The sequence below is a fragment of the Phyllostomus discolor genome, chromosome X (assembly GCF_004126475.2).
Source record: "Phyllostomus discolor isolate MPI-MPIP mPhyDis1 chromosome X, mPhyDis1.pri.v3, whole genome shotgun sequence".
Taxonomy (NCBI): Eukaryota; Metazoa; Chordata; class Mammalia; order Chiroptera; family Phyllostomidae; genus Phyllostomus; species Phyllostomus discolor.
This window is the reverse complement of record NC_050198.1, coordinates 52,630,292-52,649,788: the sequence shown is the minus strand read 5'-3', so window position 1 is coordinate 52,649,788 and position 19,497 is coordinate 52,630,292. Positions and strand designations below refer to the sequence as shown.

General features: G+C 43.8%; 1 protein-coding gene across 8 annotated transcripts in view; it reads left to right on the top strand.

Annotated features, from left to right (window-relative positions):
- The window catches only part of TMEM164 (transmembrane protein 164), a 228,313-nt gene extending 209,084 nt beyond the window's left edge, over nt 1-19,229 (top strand). For 7 of the 8 annotated variants that reach the window (XM_036016608.1, XM_028522469.2, XM_036016611.1 and 4 more), the window contains 2 exons: nt 12,562-12,662; nt 14,542-19,229. In XM_036016608.1, coding sequence (XP_035872501.1) covers nt 12,562-12,662; nt 14,542-14,748 — 308 coding nt within the window. In that variant the 3' untranslated portion in view covers nt 14,749-19,229. The remainder of the gene's footprint in view (nt 1-12,561; nt 12,663-14,541) is intronic. The other variant, XM_036016609.1, reaches the window with a different exon arrangement.
- Nucleotides 19,230-19,497: the final 268 nt, after the last annotated feature.

Genomic DNA, 19,497 nt, shown 5'->3' with positions numbered 1-19,497 from the left:
GATTCTCCTGTGAGAGGTATACTGATGCTTAGAGGGTTTTGATCCATGCCGATGGTTACACAGCAACTCAATAAGAGTAGAAGCTAGAACCTGGGTCTCTGGACTCCATTGGTTATTCTGCTAGGCTAGGTTTACCTGATGAATTCTTTACCAGCTCAGGGCCCCCTCACTTTGTGTGCAGCTGGCAGAGCGCTGGCTTTCTGATCTTCATGGATGAAGTTGGGTCTTTAAGTGACCTTAGCCATAGGCTTGGTGGCTCTGTCAGCCTCTACTAGGCAATTTGAGGGTGAAGCCTGGCCTGAGTGGGCTTTCCAGAATCTCAGGATAGGAGTTCAACAAGATGGACATTCCACATGGACACCAACTCAGGACAGCCTTGGTCCTTAAATAGTTCATTCACTCAAATGCCTGGGTGAAGAATAACCTGACTTAAGTTTGTACTCAGTGGCTTAGAAAATGATAAATCACATATACATGGTCACCTTGAGATTGTGCCACCTAGAATTATATCTTCTGGGCAACTAATTGATTGTAAAAGCTAGAAATGGAGGTGTCCCTTTTAGAAGGCACCAAAGATGGGATGACATTGTTGTCAGGAACTAAAAACTTGTCATTCTCTTCCCTGTCCTCAAATCTGCACCTTCTTCAATATTCCCCATCCCATTGAGTAGTACCACCATGCATTCATTACCCAGGCCAGAAATCTAAAGATGATCACTGGCCCTTCACTATTCTCCTTTCCCAACCCTACCACATTCAGTCAGTCACCAAATCTTGTCCATTTCACCTCCCAGTCTTTTCTAAATTCATTTCCACTACTCCTATTTATGCTCAGATTACATCATCCCTGATGTGGTCTGTTGTAACAGGCTCAACACTGGTCTCTCTGCCTGTACTCTTGCCTTATTTCAATCAGCATCCAGACTGCAAGCTCTATCCCTCACTATTCAAAGTATGGTCAAAGGACCCCCTGCACCTGGGGCAGACTCTTGAGGCCCACCGCAGACCTACTCCACCAGAAACTACCTTTAAATAAGATCTCAAGGTGATTTGTAAAATCCAAAATATCTAATGTAGCAAACAGAATTCTTTATGAACTGCCTTTTATCTCCTGTTTTATTCCTATTTCCCACATGATAGTTCAATGATACTGAACTATATCAAATTCTTGAACATGCTGGGCTTTTCGCTTTATTCTTTCAGCAAATATTTATTGAATTTCTGCTCTGCATCAGGCACTGGGATAAATAAAGCAGTGACCAAAACATATACATATCCTTGCTTTCATGGAACTTACATTCTTGTAGTAGAAGACAGTAAATAAGTAAAATATATAGTAAGTCTGATGATGTTGAGTGCCATAGGGGAAGAACAAAAGCAGATTAAAGGTCATAGTGCTGTTGAATGGGTGGAGAGGGCTGAAATTTTAAATGAGGTGGTTTCATTTAAAGGAAAAGGGCTCACCAAAAATGTGACATTTGAGGAAAGGCTGGCAGGCAAGGGAATGAGCCAGTGAATATCTGGTGGAAGAATGTGTTAATAAGAAAATAATATAAAGGCCCTGAGACAGGAGGGTTTCTAGAATAGTCCATCAACAGCAAGTAGGTCAGTATGTCTAGAGCCATGTTAAGGAAGGGGAAAGCAGTAGGAGATGAGGTTAGAGTGGTGATGCAGGTGCAGGGGCAGCTCATATATAGGGCTTCATAGGTCATTGTAAGGAATAGGTATTTTGTTCTTAGGGATATGGGTGGCCGTTGGAGGGTTTTGAGCAGAGGACTAACATGGTCTGAGTTAATGTTTCCAGGGATTACCCAGTTGCTATGCTGAAAGGAGACTGTAGGGGACAGGGATAGAAGTAGGAAAACTTGTATGTGATATTTGTAATAATCCAAAGAGGAGATGATAGAGGATTGGGCTAGGATGCTAACAGAAGGATGAAGAAAAGTCATTGGATTCTGGATACATACTGAAGGGATAGCCAATAGGATTTGCTGATGGGACAGATGTGGAGTATGAAAGAAAGGGAGGGGTCAAAGATGGCTTTAAAATTTTTGATTATTAGATAAATGGACATTTATTGAGAAGAGGAAAACTAGGACAAGGGGTTTTGTGCTTGTTTATTGTTTGGGGTGGTGGTGAGGGGATGTGCTCTTTCTATTATCTATTGTTGTGTAACAAACATTCCCAAAACTTAGTGGCTTAAACTTTTCTTTCTTTTTCTTTTTTTTTGAAAAAGAAAGGAGTTATTTATTCAAGTTATACAGACTAAAAGTAATAACTTAATGTCTTCGTCAAAATCCCAAAGTCCCTTAAAACACCCACAAACACACACAGTCCTTCCTTCCCCCCTTTGCCCAGTCTGGGGTACCATATCTCAGGGAAAGAAATAGAAGTCCATGGCTCAGGCAGCTCCCGGTTCCTCCCAGTAATTCATGCTTGGTTGGTAGGCCTTCCTCAGTTCTCAGAACCATTAGCTGTGTTGCTGGGATCTTCAGCTAAAACCGCGTGGTGGTTTTCTGCTAAAGCTGCGTGGTGATTCTTTCCATGGCTGCAGCGGGGGGGGGGGGGGGTGCTTCTGTGCCAAAAGTGGGTGGTCCTCCTTACATGGCTGCAGCCACGTGCTTAATGACTTACTTTTCTCACAACCGTGTGTGTGTTGACTGGATTGTTCTTTGCTATAGCCTGAATATTTGTCTTCCCCAAATCTCATATGTTGACGTCTTAACTTCAATGTGATAGTATTTTGAGATGGGTGCCTTTTGGAGATAATTAGGGTTAGATGTGGTCATGATGGTAGGGCTTTCATGAATGGGATTAGCACCCCATAAGGAGATTCCAGAGAGATCCCTAGCCCTTTCTATCATGTGAGGACACAGCAAGAAGATGGTCATCTGTGAACTAGGGTGTAGGCTCTCAGCAGCCCCTGAATCTGCTAGTGCATTGATCTAGTGAGGAAATACATTTCTGTTATTTAAGCCAACCAGTCCATGGTATTTTGTTATGGTAGCCCAAGCTAAGACATTTTTGTACTGGTTTTGCCTGGGCTCAGCTAGAATGGCTGGGATGGTTGGGCTTCTCTATCCACATGGCATTTTGTTGTAGGGGGAGTTCTTAGGACAGCATTCCAAGAGGGAACGTATAGGTTTTTATCAAGCCTTTGCATCTTTTTTGATGATTTTCCATTGGAAAAAGCAAGTTACATGGCTGAGTCATGTGAGCCACAGGGTTAAATCAGTGTGGGAGGGAATATATAAGGGTGTGGATACTGTGATAGTGTGATTCACTATGAGCTAGTACTGTATCAATATACCATAGGAGCCAAGATTAGAAGTTGGGTTTCAGAGTGAGATGCCATCTAGATATATAAGTTCAGTATTGAGTAGGCTGTGAGCTATGTATGCCTGGTGTTCAAGGCAGAAGTTCAGGCTGAGATATGATGGTTGGCGTCATCAGCACATAGATTCTATTAAAGCCATAAGATTGGTTGAAATCATCTAGAGAATGGAAGTATATAGAGAAGGAAAAAACTCTTCTACAGCCTGATCCACTGTATCATTTAAAGGTCAGGGTGATGAGGAGGAACCAGTAAAGCAGACAGAGAAGAAGCAGGCTAAACATCAGGAGGATAATTGAAAGAGCAGTAACCCCGAAGCCGAGTGTAGAATGTTTCAAGAACAAAAGGGAACATAAGATGAGGCCTGAGAATTGATCATTGCATTTAACAAATGAAAAGGTTATATGTGATCTTGCTGGGAGCTGTTTTGGTGGAAGCCTAATTAGAGCGAGGTAAGAGAGAATTGGAAGAGAGGAATTCTAGACAGGGAGTATAGACTAGTGCTGTCCAATAAAACCATGTAAGCCACATATGTAATTTCAAATGTTCTAATAGTCACACTTAAAAAAAGGTAGAGAAATAGGTGAAATTATTTTTAATAATATATCTTGTATCTTATTTAAATCAATATATTCAAAGTATTATCATTCCAATATGATTAATATAAAATTACTACCAGGACATTTCACATCATTTGACATTCAGTGTGTATTTTACACTAACAGTTCCTCTCAATTCAAACTAGCCATATCTCAAGGGCTCAATAGACACACATGACCAGTAACTACCATATTGGACAGTATAGTTATAAACAGTACTTTCAAGGAGTTTTGCTGTTAAAGGGGAGAAGAATGAGGTAGTTGCAGCAGCAAGTGAGGTCAAGTTATTGTTTTAGAGTGGAAGCTAGTACAATATAGTTTATATGCTATTAGGAATAATCTAGTAAAGAAGAAGAAATTGTTGATGTAAGTGAAAAAGGAAAGCTGCCGGAGTGACATTGAGTGAGCAAGAGAGAACAGGATCTGGATGCAAATGGGAGGGCTGGCATTGGCTAGGAACCTGGGCAGTTCATCTGTGGTAATAGGGGGTAAAGGCTGAGCACATCAGGTCCCAATGCAGATATGATGTTAGATGCAATCATGGGAGTTTCTGGAACATTTTTATCTGATTTCTTTTTTTCTTAGTGAAGTAGGAAGCAAAGTCATCATTTGCCATCAAGGATGGGATAAAAGTACTGAACATCTGAGAAGAGAGGAGAAAATACTAAATTGTGGCATGAGAGAGTGAATAGATTGGGGAAGTGTAGTATGATTGCCTGGCAACATGAAGGATGTGCTTGAGGTTTGTCATCACAAATATGAAGTGAGAACAGTCAGTGCAGTATTATTGCTTTTCTCCAGCCACATTCAACTTTGTAGGTACCAGCATGGAGGAAAAGAAGATTGGAACTTAACCAGATCTGGATTTTTTTCCAAGATGAGTACAATAATGAGGCTCAATGGAGTCCAAGTTGTATGCCAGAGATAATTAAAATTTAAGATCATGGAATTTAAGGAGGAAATAGGGAGCCATGAGGGATAGCAAAAAGATGATAGAACCAATGGACTTCAGATTCTGGTGAGGTCCAAGAAATGTTGGGGTCAAGGTTAGAAAGATTAAGCTGTAAATAGGGAATGCTTGATTTATGGAAGGGATACAGATATTCATAATTAAAAGGTCTCAGGCATGACTATGACAGTGAGTGACTGAGGTGTGATAAAGGGCAGTACAGTTAGAAGAGAAGAGACTAAGAAACAGAGAGGTCAGGATAGTGGAAGATTCAACTAGAGATATGTTGAAATTATCAAGAAGTACAACAAGAATACTTTTGGAGAGAGTGGTAGCAAGCCAGTTACTAATATCCTCAAGGAATATTGAGGGCCATGACCCATATGTTTTTAGACAAGTGTAAGAGGAAAGGGTAGTGGGTGGTACAGTATGATGGTTGTGAGGTTTTTAGGGAGAAAGGAGGACCAGTGGTCAGGAAACAGCAAAGCAAAGAAAGAAGTTACCTACTGTAGCTATGTGGGCCACAGGACCAAAACCAGTGACTTTAGAGAGCTAGAGATGAGGGAGGCTCCCATGGGGAGAGGTAGGTGGGGTAAGAGCAATGGAATAAAGGAGACATTCAAAGATGTTATTGAAATATTGGGAATTTAGCTAAAGATTTCTCTGTGACTGCATGTCCTGTTCCCTTTCCCTAGAATTTCCTTCCTTACCTTGTACACCTAGAAAACTTTTCTTCATCCTTTACCAGCCAGTTCCTGCTTTGCTACTTTCCTGCAACTGTGATAGCAAAGGTTACCAGTGATCAGTAACCTGGGTTATGAAACCCAGTAGAAGTTATTTGTCTTTCCTTTACTGTGCCTCTGTAGAGAAGCATGTTCCCAGTTTAATTTTATGTGATGGTGGAAATGTTCTATCTCTGCACTGTCCAATATGGTAGCCACTAGCCACACATGGTTATTGAGCACTTGAAATGTAGTGTGACTGAGGAATGAAATTTCTAATTTATCTAAATGTAAATTGCCCCTGTGGCTAGTGGCAACTTTAATCTTGTCTTCAATCCTATCTTCTCATGGATCCTCTTCTGGCAACTATTGCTGTTTCCCAGGCTCCGTCCTTCGCCCTTTAATTTCATTCTATCCATACTCCAAGCTCTATTTCCAGGCCATCTCCCTCTCCTGAGCATTAGATGTGGACATCCACAGCCTATTGGAGATGTCTGCTTGGATATCCTTTTGACATTTGGAGTCAGCATGCTCCAACCTGAACTCACCTCTCCCCTCAATGAACTCCTCTCAGTTACTCAAGTCATAGATCTAGGAGTCACTCCAGATGTCTCTGTGTCAGACAGATTGCCAGGCCTTCCATATCTCCACAGCAGAATCTGAACTGGTCTGTCCTTCTCCAGTCCAACGTCAACACTGCTACCACAGCTGTCTACCTAGCTGAAACATAAACTGACCTTGCAGTCCCCTGTTTAAAAACCACTTAATGTCTTCTCTTTGTTTCTAGGATAAAGGCCAAGTTGCCTAACATGGCAAACAAGGCTCTTCATCACCTCACCTTGCTCTCTTGTCTCTCCAGCTTCATCTGCTGGAGATGACACAAATCCTCTTTCACTTTATGCTCCAGAAAGACCTGATTGTGATTACATGCAAACAGCATGCTGTTTCAATCTTCCACACCTTTTTTCAGGCTGCACCTACTGCCCAGAATGTCCTTTCCTTTCTTTAAGATCTTACTGCAAATCCTTCTTGTTCTTTACAACTCACCTCAACTGTTATCTTCTCCAGCAACCCTTCCTTGGTGTCCCCATTACTCACTGTGCTTAACTTATTACACCATCTCATTGTTCACTTGTAAGCTGCAGGGTCATTTTCAATGGCAGGGGCTATCTTTGCTTCCTTATTCTCACTGCCTAGTGTGGAGTCTAGTGCCCAGTGTGCACTCAGTGGATATTGAGTGAATGTTTAACATGTATAAGTGAATGAGTTGAAGGTAGCAGGAAGAAGATTGGAGAAGGGAATATCACAGTGCCCAGTCTCATCTCCTTGGTGTAAGTCCTTTCAGGGTGGGATTATAGAATGAGTGAAAGGGCCCTTGGGAGCCTCTCTGGGGGCAGGTCTTCATTGGTGGTGGTACAATTGAATTCTTCTCCAGCACTCATAAAGCTTCTTTCTGGCAGAAATCAATTTTGGAAAAAGCTATTATCTAGGTTTTCCCCTACCTTTAGTACTGAAATGCTTCTATCCTTCTGGGACAGAAGATGCTAGCAGAAAATGTCACATTTTTTTCTTAAAGTAGAAAAAAGTTTTATGTGTTTAATATTTCTGAAAGTGCTTAACTATTTTCCTTTAAAAGAAAACTGATTTTTTTTACAGATTATCCTAGGGCTACATCCAAGTACAGGATATAGAAAAAAAAAGAATGGTGTGTATTTGCATATAATTTGCATACACCTACGTGGATTGGATCATCTATTCTCAGGGTGGTTTTTTTTTTTTTTTCAAAGAAATTGAATATTTGATCATCTTTGCAATGAAAACAACCAACAACAGTAAAAAGGCAGTGGAGACCACAGTCAAAGTCTCCCTTCCTAGAGAAGATCACCTTTTTTAAGATTCCCTCTCTTCTAGTCTTTTATGAGATTTTGGATGCCTGTGGTGGGCATGCTAAAAATAGCAGCTGCTGTCTGTCTGTATTCCAGGCTAGCTGCTGTATTTACTTTTCTATATGTTCTACTCCGCAGCCTCAAAAGGGAGAGGTTAACTGCAGTCTACATAGGGGAAACCGGATTAGAGAGATAGCACAATTTTCCCAAGGTCACCCTTGTGGGCAATGGCAGAGACAAGATTTAAACCCAAAGCTGTCTGACCCCAAATCCTTTGTTTTAAATTACTAACCTGTATTTTCCATCATTGATGTACTGTTTGGTGTTCTATCTTTTACACTCGCCATTACTAGCCAGGGATTAGTTTGTTACTCTGTCATTTGAATGACAGTGGACTGTCACACAATATTGAGGTACCAGAGTTTACTTAACTTACCTCCCCATTTGCTTTGTTTCCCGTTTCTCAAGATTATAGGCAGTACAGATGTAAACATCTTTGGGTTTCTTGTTTTTTGTGTGTTTTTAGGTATCTGATGATAGTCCTAAAAGTAGGATTGTTGAGCCAGAAAGTCTGTGCCCTTCAGTCACCCATTCAGTGGTCATTTTCTGAGTGCTTACTGTGTACCAGGTGCTAGAAGTAAAGAGGTCATTCAGAAATGGCCCCTCCCTCAGAGAACTAACAGTGTCGTGTGGCACGGATGATGTAATACAGAGGAAATGATACTAAAGTGGGGATTTGGGCAAGAAGCAGTGAGAACACTGAGAAACATGGCCTCTGACAGTGTCTGGATGTTTCTTTTCCTCCATGTAGCAGGGCAGGGCAGAGAGGAGCACAATGAGAGGGGGCTGCCCAGTGGCTGAGTCCTTATCCCAGCTTTTCCCAGGTCTGTGGCTGAGCTGGCTCCTGGATGAGGATACTTTCCCCATCTGTCCCTTTCCTGCAGCTACCATTACTGCCCAGCTACACTAGGTGCAGCCAAGTAGAAGGTAGACAGCAAAGACGTAGGGAAAATGGCTTGGGGCTCGGGGAGTGGTATTAATGGTAGTCTTCCAGGTCCCCTCTTCTTCCCTTTTATATAAGCCCCCAGAAGCCACGGTGACAACATGGTGACAACATGGTGACCAGTTCCCACTTATTTAGCAAATAAGAAAGTGCATGAAGCATAAGTAAGTACATAGCTCATGTGTTCACAAACCGAGTACTGTGCTAGATGCTAGGAACACAGAAATGAGTTCCACATGGCCCTTGAACCCCAGGCACTCTGGTCTAGGTGGTTAGACAGACAAAGAAAGAAATGGTACAACTTGGTGTGATGGAGGTCTGCACGAATGGCAAGGGGCATTGAGCAATCAGTGCCCTGGAAGTGTCTGAAAGCCTAGTGCTCTGCAATTGTGACTTTGGCTGTGGTGCTGCCCGTCTCCCAGACCCATTTATTCTCCCCCTATAAAATAGAGGGGTGAGTTTGATACCCTCAAGTGGCCTTCTGACTCAGATGTGCTGTGACTCTGCCTCTTGTCAGAGAGTAGGGCTGACCTGCTCCCCCAGAAGATCTAACTTTGCTTTAGCCACCCCATCTTGCTCATCTTCTCCCCTCTCCACCCTCAGCCCCATCTCACCCCATAGAATTCTTCAGTATTCTGCTTCCAGACTTCTTCCTCTCTTGGTCTATGTATACTCCTCTGACTTTGGTTACCATTATGCACTGATGATACCTATATCTGGACATTCAGCTCCATCCTTTCACTAACTTTGTGATTCATATACAGGCATGCCTTGCTTTATCAAACTTTTCAGATATTGTTTTCATCAACATTGAGGCAAAGCCCTCCACCAGCAAAAAGTTTACAACTCACTGTAGGCTCATGATGGTTAGCATTTTTTAGCAATACAATTTCTTAAATTAAGGTATGTACATTGTTTTTAAAGATATAATGCTATTGCATACTTAATCGACTATAGTATGATATAAATGTATACTGAGAAATCACAAAAAAAAAATGTGTGGTTCACTTTAATGCAAGGAACCAAAGTTGCAATATTTTCAAAGTATGCCTGTAGTAATAAAAATCAAATCTGTTAAATCCCAGATTTGATACTACAATCATTACTTAAATTATCTCACATCATCTACCCAACAATCTTGTGAAGTGGGCAGTGGTCCCACATTTTATGGATGAGTGAAACTGAATTCAAGAGATAATCAGGCTTGCTCAAGACCTTGTAGTTAATAAGTGACCAAGACCCAGGATTTGAAAACCTGTGTCTGCCAGGATCTGACGTTCACTCTGTTACCCATCACACCATATGTCCCAGAATTCATCCAGGCACCCAAGAGATATTTCTGCTAAGATATTCCACAGGCACCTGAATTTCAACACATCTAAAATTGGCCTCATTGTTTTCCTGCCTTCTCCATCTCAATAAATGGCAGTATCAACCCAATGACAACCAAACTAGAGGCCTGGGAGTCTGCCTAGATCCTTCCTCACCCTTTCTTCCAATATCCAGTCTTCTATGACTTTCTGCTGATTTTTCCTCCACTTTTCTCCATCTCTACTGATATTATCTTCAAAGGCCATCCATGCTCTTCCCTTTTTGGGTTCCTGCAGCAGTCTCCTTATCAGTCTCCTAGCCTCTATGCCCTCTGCCCCAAGCCATCCTCCTCACAGTAGTGGGCCAGGGTGATCTTTCTCAAGCAGACATCTGATCTCATCACTTTCCAGCTTCAAATCTCACAATGTTTTCTGTGGCTCTGCAGCAAAGCGCAAAGCTGTTCCACCCATGGGCAGAAATCTATCTAAGAAGAAATGTTTTGTTCAGTCCATTGAGAATGCTTAAAACATTTTGAATCATTTGTTGACACTTAGAAATCAGAAAACTCCACATGAAAGGTTTATTTTTGGCTTCTCTTGCAAAAGTGATAAAACTGGCAACTCTGGGTCCACGTGCATGCAGGTTAATGATTGGATGGAGCTGAGTGGTGGTTGCCCTCTTTAGAAGGGGCATGGGCTTTCCAGTTGGCCAGTCTCTAGTATCTCTAATGTCTCTTTGTCCCTGGTCAGTCCTCTGCTCCCAGTTTACCTGCTTGAGTCTTGAGGCATTTGGGCTCATGATCCTGCAGCACATGATGGAGTATAAAGCCCTCAGCCTGGCTCCTAAAGTCCTATGTAGCCCAGCTCGGGGCAGACCAGCTCTGCCAACCTCTTAAGTCTTGCTTCAGCTCTCTACCCCAGCACACTCTCCTCTGTGGCCCTAACTCTTACACAACTGTGGGCGCACTGAGCCAAGAGGTAGTTCATGTATCCACACTTTCCCCACAAAGCTGAGTTTTGTCCTTCCATAATACAGGGATGAACAAAAGTATGTTCACAGTTGTTAAAATGGAAAATAATACAGTAACTAATACAGAATAATATAAGAATCAAATTCTGTTTTGCTTACTCACAGCTGTAAACCTACATTTACCCACCCTCTATGTGGTACGGACCTTGGTCTGCACACCCGTCTTACTGGTTTATAATTAATTGTTGATTGTTATGTCTTCCTCCCCTGCCCGACTATAAATCTGAGATTGTAGGGAGCATATCTTTTTTATCATCCTATCCCTAAAGCTTTGCACAGGCCTTAAAACAGGGATGTCAAAGTCATTTTCACCGGGGGCCATATCAGCCTCGTGGTTGCCTTCAAAGGGCTGAAATAATTTTAGGACTGTATAAATGTAACTAGTCCTTAACCATTAAGGAGTTGAAATAACATTTGGCCCTTTGAAGGCAACCACGAGGCTGATGTGGCCCCTGGTGAAAATGAGTTTGACATCCCTGCCTTAGAATATAATAGGTGCCTAATAACTGATGAATGAATGGATGAATCAGTGAAAGACTTACTTGAAAAAATTTACTCCAGGATGTATAATAATTTTTCCACCTACTTTCTTGGGGTAAAGGGTTCCAGGTTCCTTTCATTCTGGACCACTCCTTTCCAAGGCTCCATTCAGAGTGACAGTAACAATATTTATAAGCCTACTGGGATGGTGGTTCTTAGTAATGATAAAGGGAAAATAATATTATTTGTGATATACTATGGGAGGGAGTTGTCTAGCACTTGGGGCATGGCACTACCATTGTATGTGACACATTTTTTAGTGATTTGAATAATAATAATGGTATAGTAATTATAGCATCTAACATGCATTATACATTTACATGGTGTGAGATCTTGTTCTAACAGCTCTCAATATATTATGTCCTTTACTTCTCACAACAATTTTAAGAAGTAGGTAGGACTCTTACACCCATTTTACAGAAAACTCAGCTGAAATTTGGGGAGTTTAAACAACTCTTCCAGGGTCACACAGCCAGTAAGTGGTAAAATACAGGTTTAAAACCAAATCTGTCTGACATCACAGTTAACATTCTCAACCACTATGCTATACCCAATAAATGACATTTCTCTTCTGAAACTTGAGGGAATATACACACACACACACACACACACACACGTCCCCAGTAATAATTAAAAACAAAAGAAAACAACTCCTAGGGCATAAAGAGCCAAGGAGACACACCCATGGGCTAGCGGTAGTTGCATTTGGGTAATAGAGCTGGGGATGATTTTCTTCTTTTCTTCCATCTTGTTTCTACTCTTTAACAGTTTCTAAATTCCCTTTAATTTTTACTCTTCTACATTTTTAGTCTTATTTAATAAAATATTATCATTTCAACATATAATCAATATAAAATTAACATATTTTACATTCTTTCCATATGCAAAATCTGTGTATTTTGCACTTACAGCGTATTTCTATTTTAGTCACATTTTATTTTATTACAGTAAGTAAAAGCCCTCTCTTTGTAATGGTCTCAGCATTACATGGCAGAACAGAGGTTGGGAGGGGGCTGATTGGAGTACCCAGGTAATCAGTGGGGCTGTCTCTTAGGTAGCTGTCACTGAGCACTGAAAGGGGGTAATCTGCAGGCAGCAGTTGTGGCCTCAGCACCTGTACCTTGTGTGGCAAAGGAAGAGAAGTGTGTCATTAACCCTGCTACCTCACCATCTCCCCTTTTTCTTTAGGTGTTTACACCCCAGAGCCCCTCAGCTGTTTCCAGTGGGCACTTCTCTCAACTGGCCTCATGTTCTTTTATCACTTCAGTGTCTTACAGATCCTGGGCCTGGTAAGTTTGGCTCTAACCCCTTCTATCCCCTCTGTTTGGAGTTTCTTCATAAACCTTGATAATCCTGGTTGGCACTGGTGCATTGTTTTGTATTGAAAATACAAGATACCAAAGGCCAGGACATCAAATTGTTGTGTCTGGGTTGCTGATTTATGGTCTGCAGCCGTGGCTTTGCTAAACAGTTTTCTGAATCCTTTAGTAATGGCTGTTTCTTTCATCCATTGGGAGTCAAGGATGCCACCTTTCACTCATGGCCACTTGGGTCAGAAACAGTGAGCTGCAACTAGAAAGTAGTTTGCTGTGGATCCCATGGGGAGGCATGACCATAACCCTTACTCTGGGGCTGGGTAGACCTTTGAGCCTATTCCCAGACCCTGAGCTGTATGGTCAGTGGAAGTACAGTGTTGGACATTCTGGGGTGTTCAGACCTGCCGAGAGCTTGGATGGTGGCTGGACTCAGTATTTGAATTATCAAGAACTGAAGAATACTGAGTATATGGGTGTCTGTTGGTGGCGAAGTGAATAGGAAAAGCTCAGGGCTGGGGCTGGGGGGGTCAGGAGACCTAAGTTCAAGTCCTGGTTCTGCCACCTCATCCTCAAGGGTGGAGAGCTCTGCACCCCTCAGTGACATGGTACAAAACCCCCAACCTCCCCAACAGGTGGTGAGGACTGTTTTTTTTTTTTAAGATTTTATTTATTTATTTTTAGGCAGGGAGAGAGGGAGGGAGGGAGATAGAGAGAGAGAAACATCAATGTGCGGTTGCTGGGGGTTATGGCCTGCAACCCAGGAATGTACCCTGGCTGGGAATCGAACCTGGGACACTTTGGTTCCCAGCCCACGCTCAATCCACTGAGCTACGCCAGCCAGGGCTGAGGACTGGTTTTTAATGTGAATTGGTTTGAAGGGCTTTGGAAGTAAGGTGTAGTGGCTGTCCTTGGGGCAGGTGTGGCATGTCTGGTTTTGTGTGTGAGCGGAAGTAATGTAGTATTTTCCATGTGAAACCTTGCAGGACCTGGCAGGATTAGGGTGTATAATTGATGTCAGCAGTGTGTTTGTAGAAGCAGTTACCTTATTTCCCCTACCCTAGCATATTGTTCTACTCTGATTTACCAAGGGGTGTGGTTTGAGCTCCTGCCTAAAGTGTGCATTCTTCCTGACAATAGGGATGAAGTAGTATGACCTTCACACCTTTATTGGCACTGCTCTCTACTGTGCCTCCTTGATTCCAGAAGAGCCAGTGTCCTTATGTCACCATCCATACCATACTTGATCCCACTTCCAGGCTGACTCAGGCCACACCTCCTACAAGGAAGGCTCTGCTTATTCCATTCTTTGCTGTGACCCCCATCCATCCTTCATGAGTGCATTCAGGTGCCAGTTCCTTCATGAAATCTTACCTGAACACTTTGTCCACATTCTGTACACTATGTAGATCTCCTGGTGGAGCAGACCTGATGAGCTCCATCTGGTCTGAGGTCAGATGTGGTAGACAGATTACCCTAACTTGATTGGTTGCCAGTTATGTGGAGGCAGGGACCATGCTGTTAACTGTTCTTTTCTTCCATAACACCTTTCCAGGGACTAGGCACATAGTAGATGCTTAGGAATAACAACAGGTCCTACGCTCGACATAGTAGGCAAGATGGAGCAAAACCAAACAGATCTTCTAGTGGACAACAGCCTTCCCCATCACCTCCAGAGGGCTCTAGCTTTGACTCACTCATGAAACTTAGGGGAGAGAAATCCTATTATGAACAGGTGGGGATTTGTTAATCCCTACTTCTCTAGTTTCCCTTTAGGTAGAGATGGCTGAACTGGCAGAAGCCAGAGAAAGCCTAAGGATGGTGAACGCTCACTCTACCTCCCTTGTCCCTGCAGGTCACCGAAGTGAATTTGAACAACATGCTGTGTCCGGCCATCTCAGACCCATTCTACGGCCCCTGGTATCGCATCTGGGCCTCGGGACACCAGACTCTCATGACCATGACCCACGGGAAGCTGGTCATCCTGTTCTCATATATGGTTGGGCCCTTGTGTAAATATCTGCTGGATTTGCTCCGGCTTCCAGCCAAGAAAATAGACTGAAGGTGGTTTTTTTCTCTCCCTGAGGAAACAAGTCCTGACTTGATTTGAAGAACACCCAGTTCTTAATGAAATCTTGGGAGAGGGCAGTACAATGTTTGGTGTATTTCTTTTTTCCTCCTTTCTGTCCCTTTCTTCCACCACTCTTCCTTCCCCAGCTTTTCCTCCCAGGACATTGCCTGGAACATGGGTGTAGTGCTGAGGGCTGGATCGAAAGATCCAGTCACTAAAGGGGTAGATCCTTCACCCCTTTGCTCCTTCTTCCTGCTCCCAGTGGCCTTACATAGGGAGACAGTAGTCTGTAGCTTTCACTCTGCTTGTTGGTACTCTAACAACAGCTGGTTGAGGAGAAAGGAAACAACAAGCAGTAGTTATTTGGGCATAGAAGTGATGAGATTGGTTGTGTTTCATTTCTCCACTGCCAGGGACCTACAGGTTTGTGCTGGGGTCCCCTTTGTTTCCAGTAAAGCCCCCATTGCAAGGGGACTGAGGCCTTGTTTCTATACCAGCAGGAAGCCAAGAGCCCTGGGATTTCCCAACTCATGGCCAAAATAGAACTGGCCAGATTCTTCCCGTTGGTATCTCATGACTCAAAGCAAGCAGCCAACCAGCCACACTCTCCAGGAGGCTGCCTGCAGTGGGAGATGGGACACTACCCAGTCCAAGGGCTTGATTGCATTGAAGAGGATAGAGAGCTGCTGCAATGGCAAATCTGAAGTGAACAACGTTTAAATGTCCACAAGTAATTCTAGGCAGGACCCTGGGCACACTCTGTCTGTGAGAGCTGAGGACTAGCCCACATCCCAACCAAAAGTGAGCATAGAAATTAATCAACAGAAGTGGTAACTTGAGAAAACAGAAAACAGATTTGACTCATATGTCCCATTTCAGTTTCATGTTGGTAAGAGATGCCAGTTTAATCTAGAGTGCCCCTTAAAGGTTCTTTCTCTCTCTCTGTCTTTGGTTTTTGTTTGTTTGCTTGCTTTTTTTTTTGCTTTTTGGCTTTTATTTGCTTTCTCATTTGTTTTTGGATGTTTGAGTTTGGAGAATCCTTGCACCAGGGCATCTCTCTGGAGGGGCTCTGGTGAATTTTGTGGCTTCACAGGATATATCAGCATCCTGGGTTTCAGAAGATACAGATCCTGCTGGTGTTGTCTCCTTAGGGCCAGATATCATCACTGCAGCCAGATACAGTACTGAATTGTTTATCGTGGGAGGCATCACATGCTCCCCCCTCCTAAGCCCATGTCTAGGTTGAAAGGGAGGTACCAAGGAATTAAATCCTCATGGGTAGAGATGCAACTGCTCCAAATGGAAGACCTTTTGTTGAAAGACTTTAGGTAAGTCACTCATGGATCCCAAGAAGGGAGACAGTGGCTAGGCTTTTGCTCCCTTCTTGTTAGCTTGTATTAAGGAGATTTACTTAAGAACAGAAAAAATGGTTCAGTGACTTCCTCTGGTGGGCTTCCCCTCTCATCTTCCCCTCTAGGTAACCCAGTTTCCCTGGACCAGTTTCAATATTTCAGGTGTTACTGTATGAGATGTAGATTGAGCTTTAGTGACTCAGTGGTTACAATTTTAGCAAATGGACCTACGGGATGTAGCAAAATGTAGGAGAGTATCTCTGAGCAAGGGGAGGCCAAGGGCAGCAACCATGGAACTGCCCTTTTGCAGATGGCTGCTGGCACTGACGTTATCAACCCCCATGGTGTGGAGCAACAAGAGGGAGAACACTGGGTACTCAAAGTCCCTATGGGCTCTGAGAGACATGTAACCTTCATTTTCTGCTGTCTTTGAGGTAATGAAGAAGTTTTCCTTAGTGCCTCTCACCCTAGGGTTGCAGTCCAGAAGAGGAACCTTTTGATTATCTAGATTTGCCTTGCCCACCATCAAAGTGCTGCATGGAGGATGGGCTGATAAGGAAATGTGCAAGGCCTCAGTGCCTCTCAGCCTCTCAGCCTCTTAACAAAAGGAAAAGTTGGAAGGAGGTCATGGGTAGAGGCTTTAGGGGCCTGCCTTGCCCCCTACCAGTGCATGGAGTCTCTGTAGGCAGATGGCATGCCTCAGCTGGCCACAGGGCTATAAGTGACTCTGCAGAAGCTCTTTTTCTCCCTGTGTGGCGTGGCACAGTTGCCAGTCCACCCAAGCTTTCCCTGCATTGGCATGCCTCTAGAGCTTGCCTTTACCCTGGCTACAGCTCAGTGTCCCATTCTGGCTGACATTTTCTGCTGCTTGGAAGGAAAGAAGAAAGTGAACGCCATGTGCCTGTCCTGGCCAAGCCAAAGACACATACACCTGTCAGAGGAGGGAATACATGAAGGGGAGATGCAAGGCTTCTGAGGGCCAGCTGGCTCAGAAACATGGAGGTGGGAGGAAGAGAGAGTGAACCTAGTCCAGAGGCTCCACAGGGCACCAGGGACTCTGAGGTGTTAGGGAGCAGTGTGCATCTGAATTGGTCTGTACCCCACTTGCACCTTGGACCAAACCTGGCCCAAAACCTGGCAGCCTGCCTTAGAGAGAGGAGCCCTTACCAGTGGGCGTGAACTTCCCAGCTCCTCCTCAGGGCCTTCCTCTCAGTGCCAAGGAGGTTCCCCAACCACTCTGGCCAAGTTTCCATGTCATTAGCCATCGTGTGCGAGCTTAGTGTGTGTTTGAGAGAGTGTTTGTAGGAGTGGACAGCTTCTTTCAAAACAGCCCTAAGAAGAGAAATGAGTGTTCCCTCAAGCCCCTGGGTAGCCTTGGCCAAGGATATGGGCCAATGAGAACAGTCTGTTCAGTTGTCCAACCTGTGGCATCAGCTGATAAGAGCAGGAATATGGTCATGCCTGCTTGCAGTCTCAGTATTTGGTTTTGGACACCAAGGATGACCTGGCCCATTTTTTTCCCAGTGATGTGTAACTCTGTGAACTTGTGAGAAGAGCACAGACTCTTTCTCCACAGGTCAGTGCTCTCTCTTTCTCCTTGAACTTCTCAGTATTCACAGAAGCTGCTTGCAGAGTGGTTGGGATAAGCTGCATGGGCAGTGCACTTTACCATCCAGTACCACAAGTCTAGCTATCAGATCATCTCTTTAGCTGCAGCCTTGGCCAGGGCTTTGCTATTTGTGCTGCTTGATAATTCTGCTTTCTGGCGAGTAGACACAGCTACCCATAGATAACAAATTGTCAGCAGGTCCCCAGACACTGGTATTGGGGCTGGGTGGTGCTGTAGGAGTAAGCTGAGTCCCTCACTAGGTGGTGAAAAGCCCTTTTTCCTGTTCCCTTAGCCAAAAAGACTTCCCTGAATCTCTAGATGTTGATCCAGAGTCATGTGTCCTCTTTGGAAGACTTAAGGGGAGGTATGGGAGGAAAAAAGATGGGCCGAGCCCCTGCAGGTGTGGTCCAGTTGCTTGGGCGTCGTCCTGCAAACCGAAGGGTCACCAGCTCTATTCCTGGTCAAGGCAAATGCCTGGGTTGTTTGTTTGGTCCCTGATTGGGGTGCGTATGGAAGGCAACAAATTGATGTTTCTCTTTTGCATCAAGGTTTCTCTCCCTCTCTTTCTTCCTCCCTTCCCCTCTCTCTAAAATCCAAATTAAAAAATATATATATACATATAGAAGGGCCATGTATGACATTGCAGGATAACATGCAGGTGCACTGCTGGTTTTGGTGAATCTGGAGCAGACATAAGAGGGGGGCCTACAGGCCTTTGTGTGCTCCTTGGCAAGGCCCCAGACAGAAATGACCTTCCTCCTGCATGCTCTACCCTGACCTGCCCTCTGGGTGGTGGGTAGAGTCATGACAGAGAGGGAGCCTTCTTTTTATGTATATAGATCAATTCACTTTGTGCTCAGGAAAACCTACTCATTTGTTGTTGTTCTTGTCTGTGACATTTTTGTACAGTGGTTTGCTGCTCAGTGCTCAGTGGCATGAAATGAAACAAGTCATTTTAAGCAAAGCTCTTGTTTTAGAAACTTCCACTGTCAGTTTTGTTTTATATTTTAAAGAATTATTCATTTCTATTGGTGTTACTGTGGTGGAGAGAATAAGATAGTCTGATCTGTAATTATTTCTGCCAGGAAATTGGCAAATGCGTCTGTCCCTCTTACACTCCACCCCTGTCCTTCCTCATCCCAAAGGCTGACCCCTCCCTGTCACTGCTCCCCTTGATGGCTCCCTTTTAGACCAGTCTATATAATCCCCCTAAACAGCATGGTGAGTATTTTTGCCAAGCTGGTTCTTGGTCCCTCTGCCCCCATTAGTTTGTTCATCTCTTGGGGCATTTTGTAATGAGTTTTCCCTGTTTTCTAAAACCTTTTGATTGTATCAAGATGGTTCTGCAGTCACCTTTGGAAAGAAATGGTCATTAATTTATGTACTTAGCATTTTGAATTTTAGTCTTAGGTGTTTTTCTTGATGATCCCTGAATGAAAAGGAACCCTCACCATGGGACTTACTGTTACAATGTTTTCTTCATTTACTGTTATTAAAAGATTTATGAGAACCCAGGAGTCTTGGCCTTACTTTCCAGACCCTCCCAGAAGGCCCCCTGCTTTGAAAAGGAGACAAAAGGGGGGCGCTGGTCCACCACACCATGGAGCAGAGCCCCAGAGGCACTCTCCACATAGCTTTGCCCTGGGAGCTGTGAGGCAGGATGTGTGGCCCTAAATTCCCACATGCTGCCTGCTTCTGCCAGGGACCCAGGGATTCTTTTGCTCTTAGCAGGGCTTGTCTGATGGGGACATTTGCTGCGCTCACTGGGCCCATGTTGCA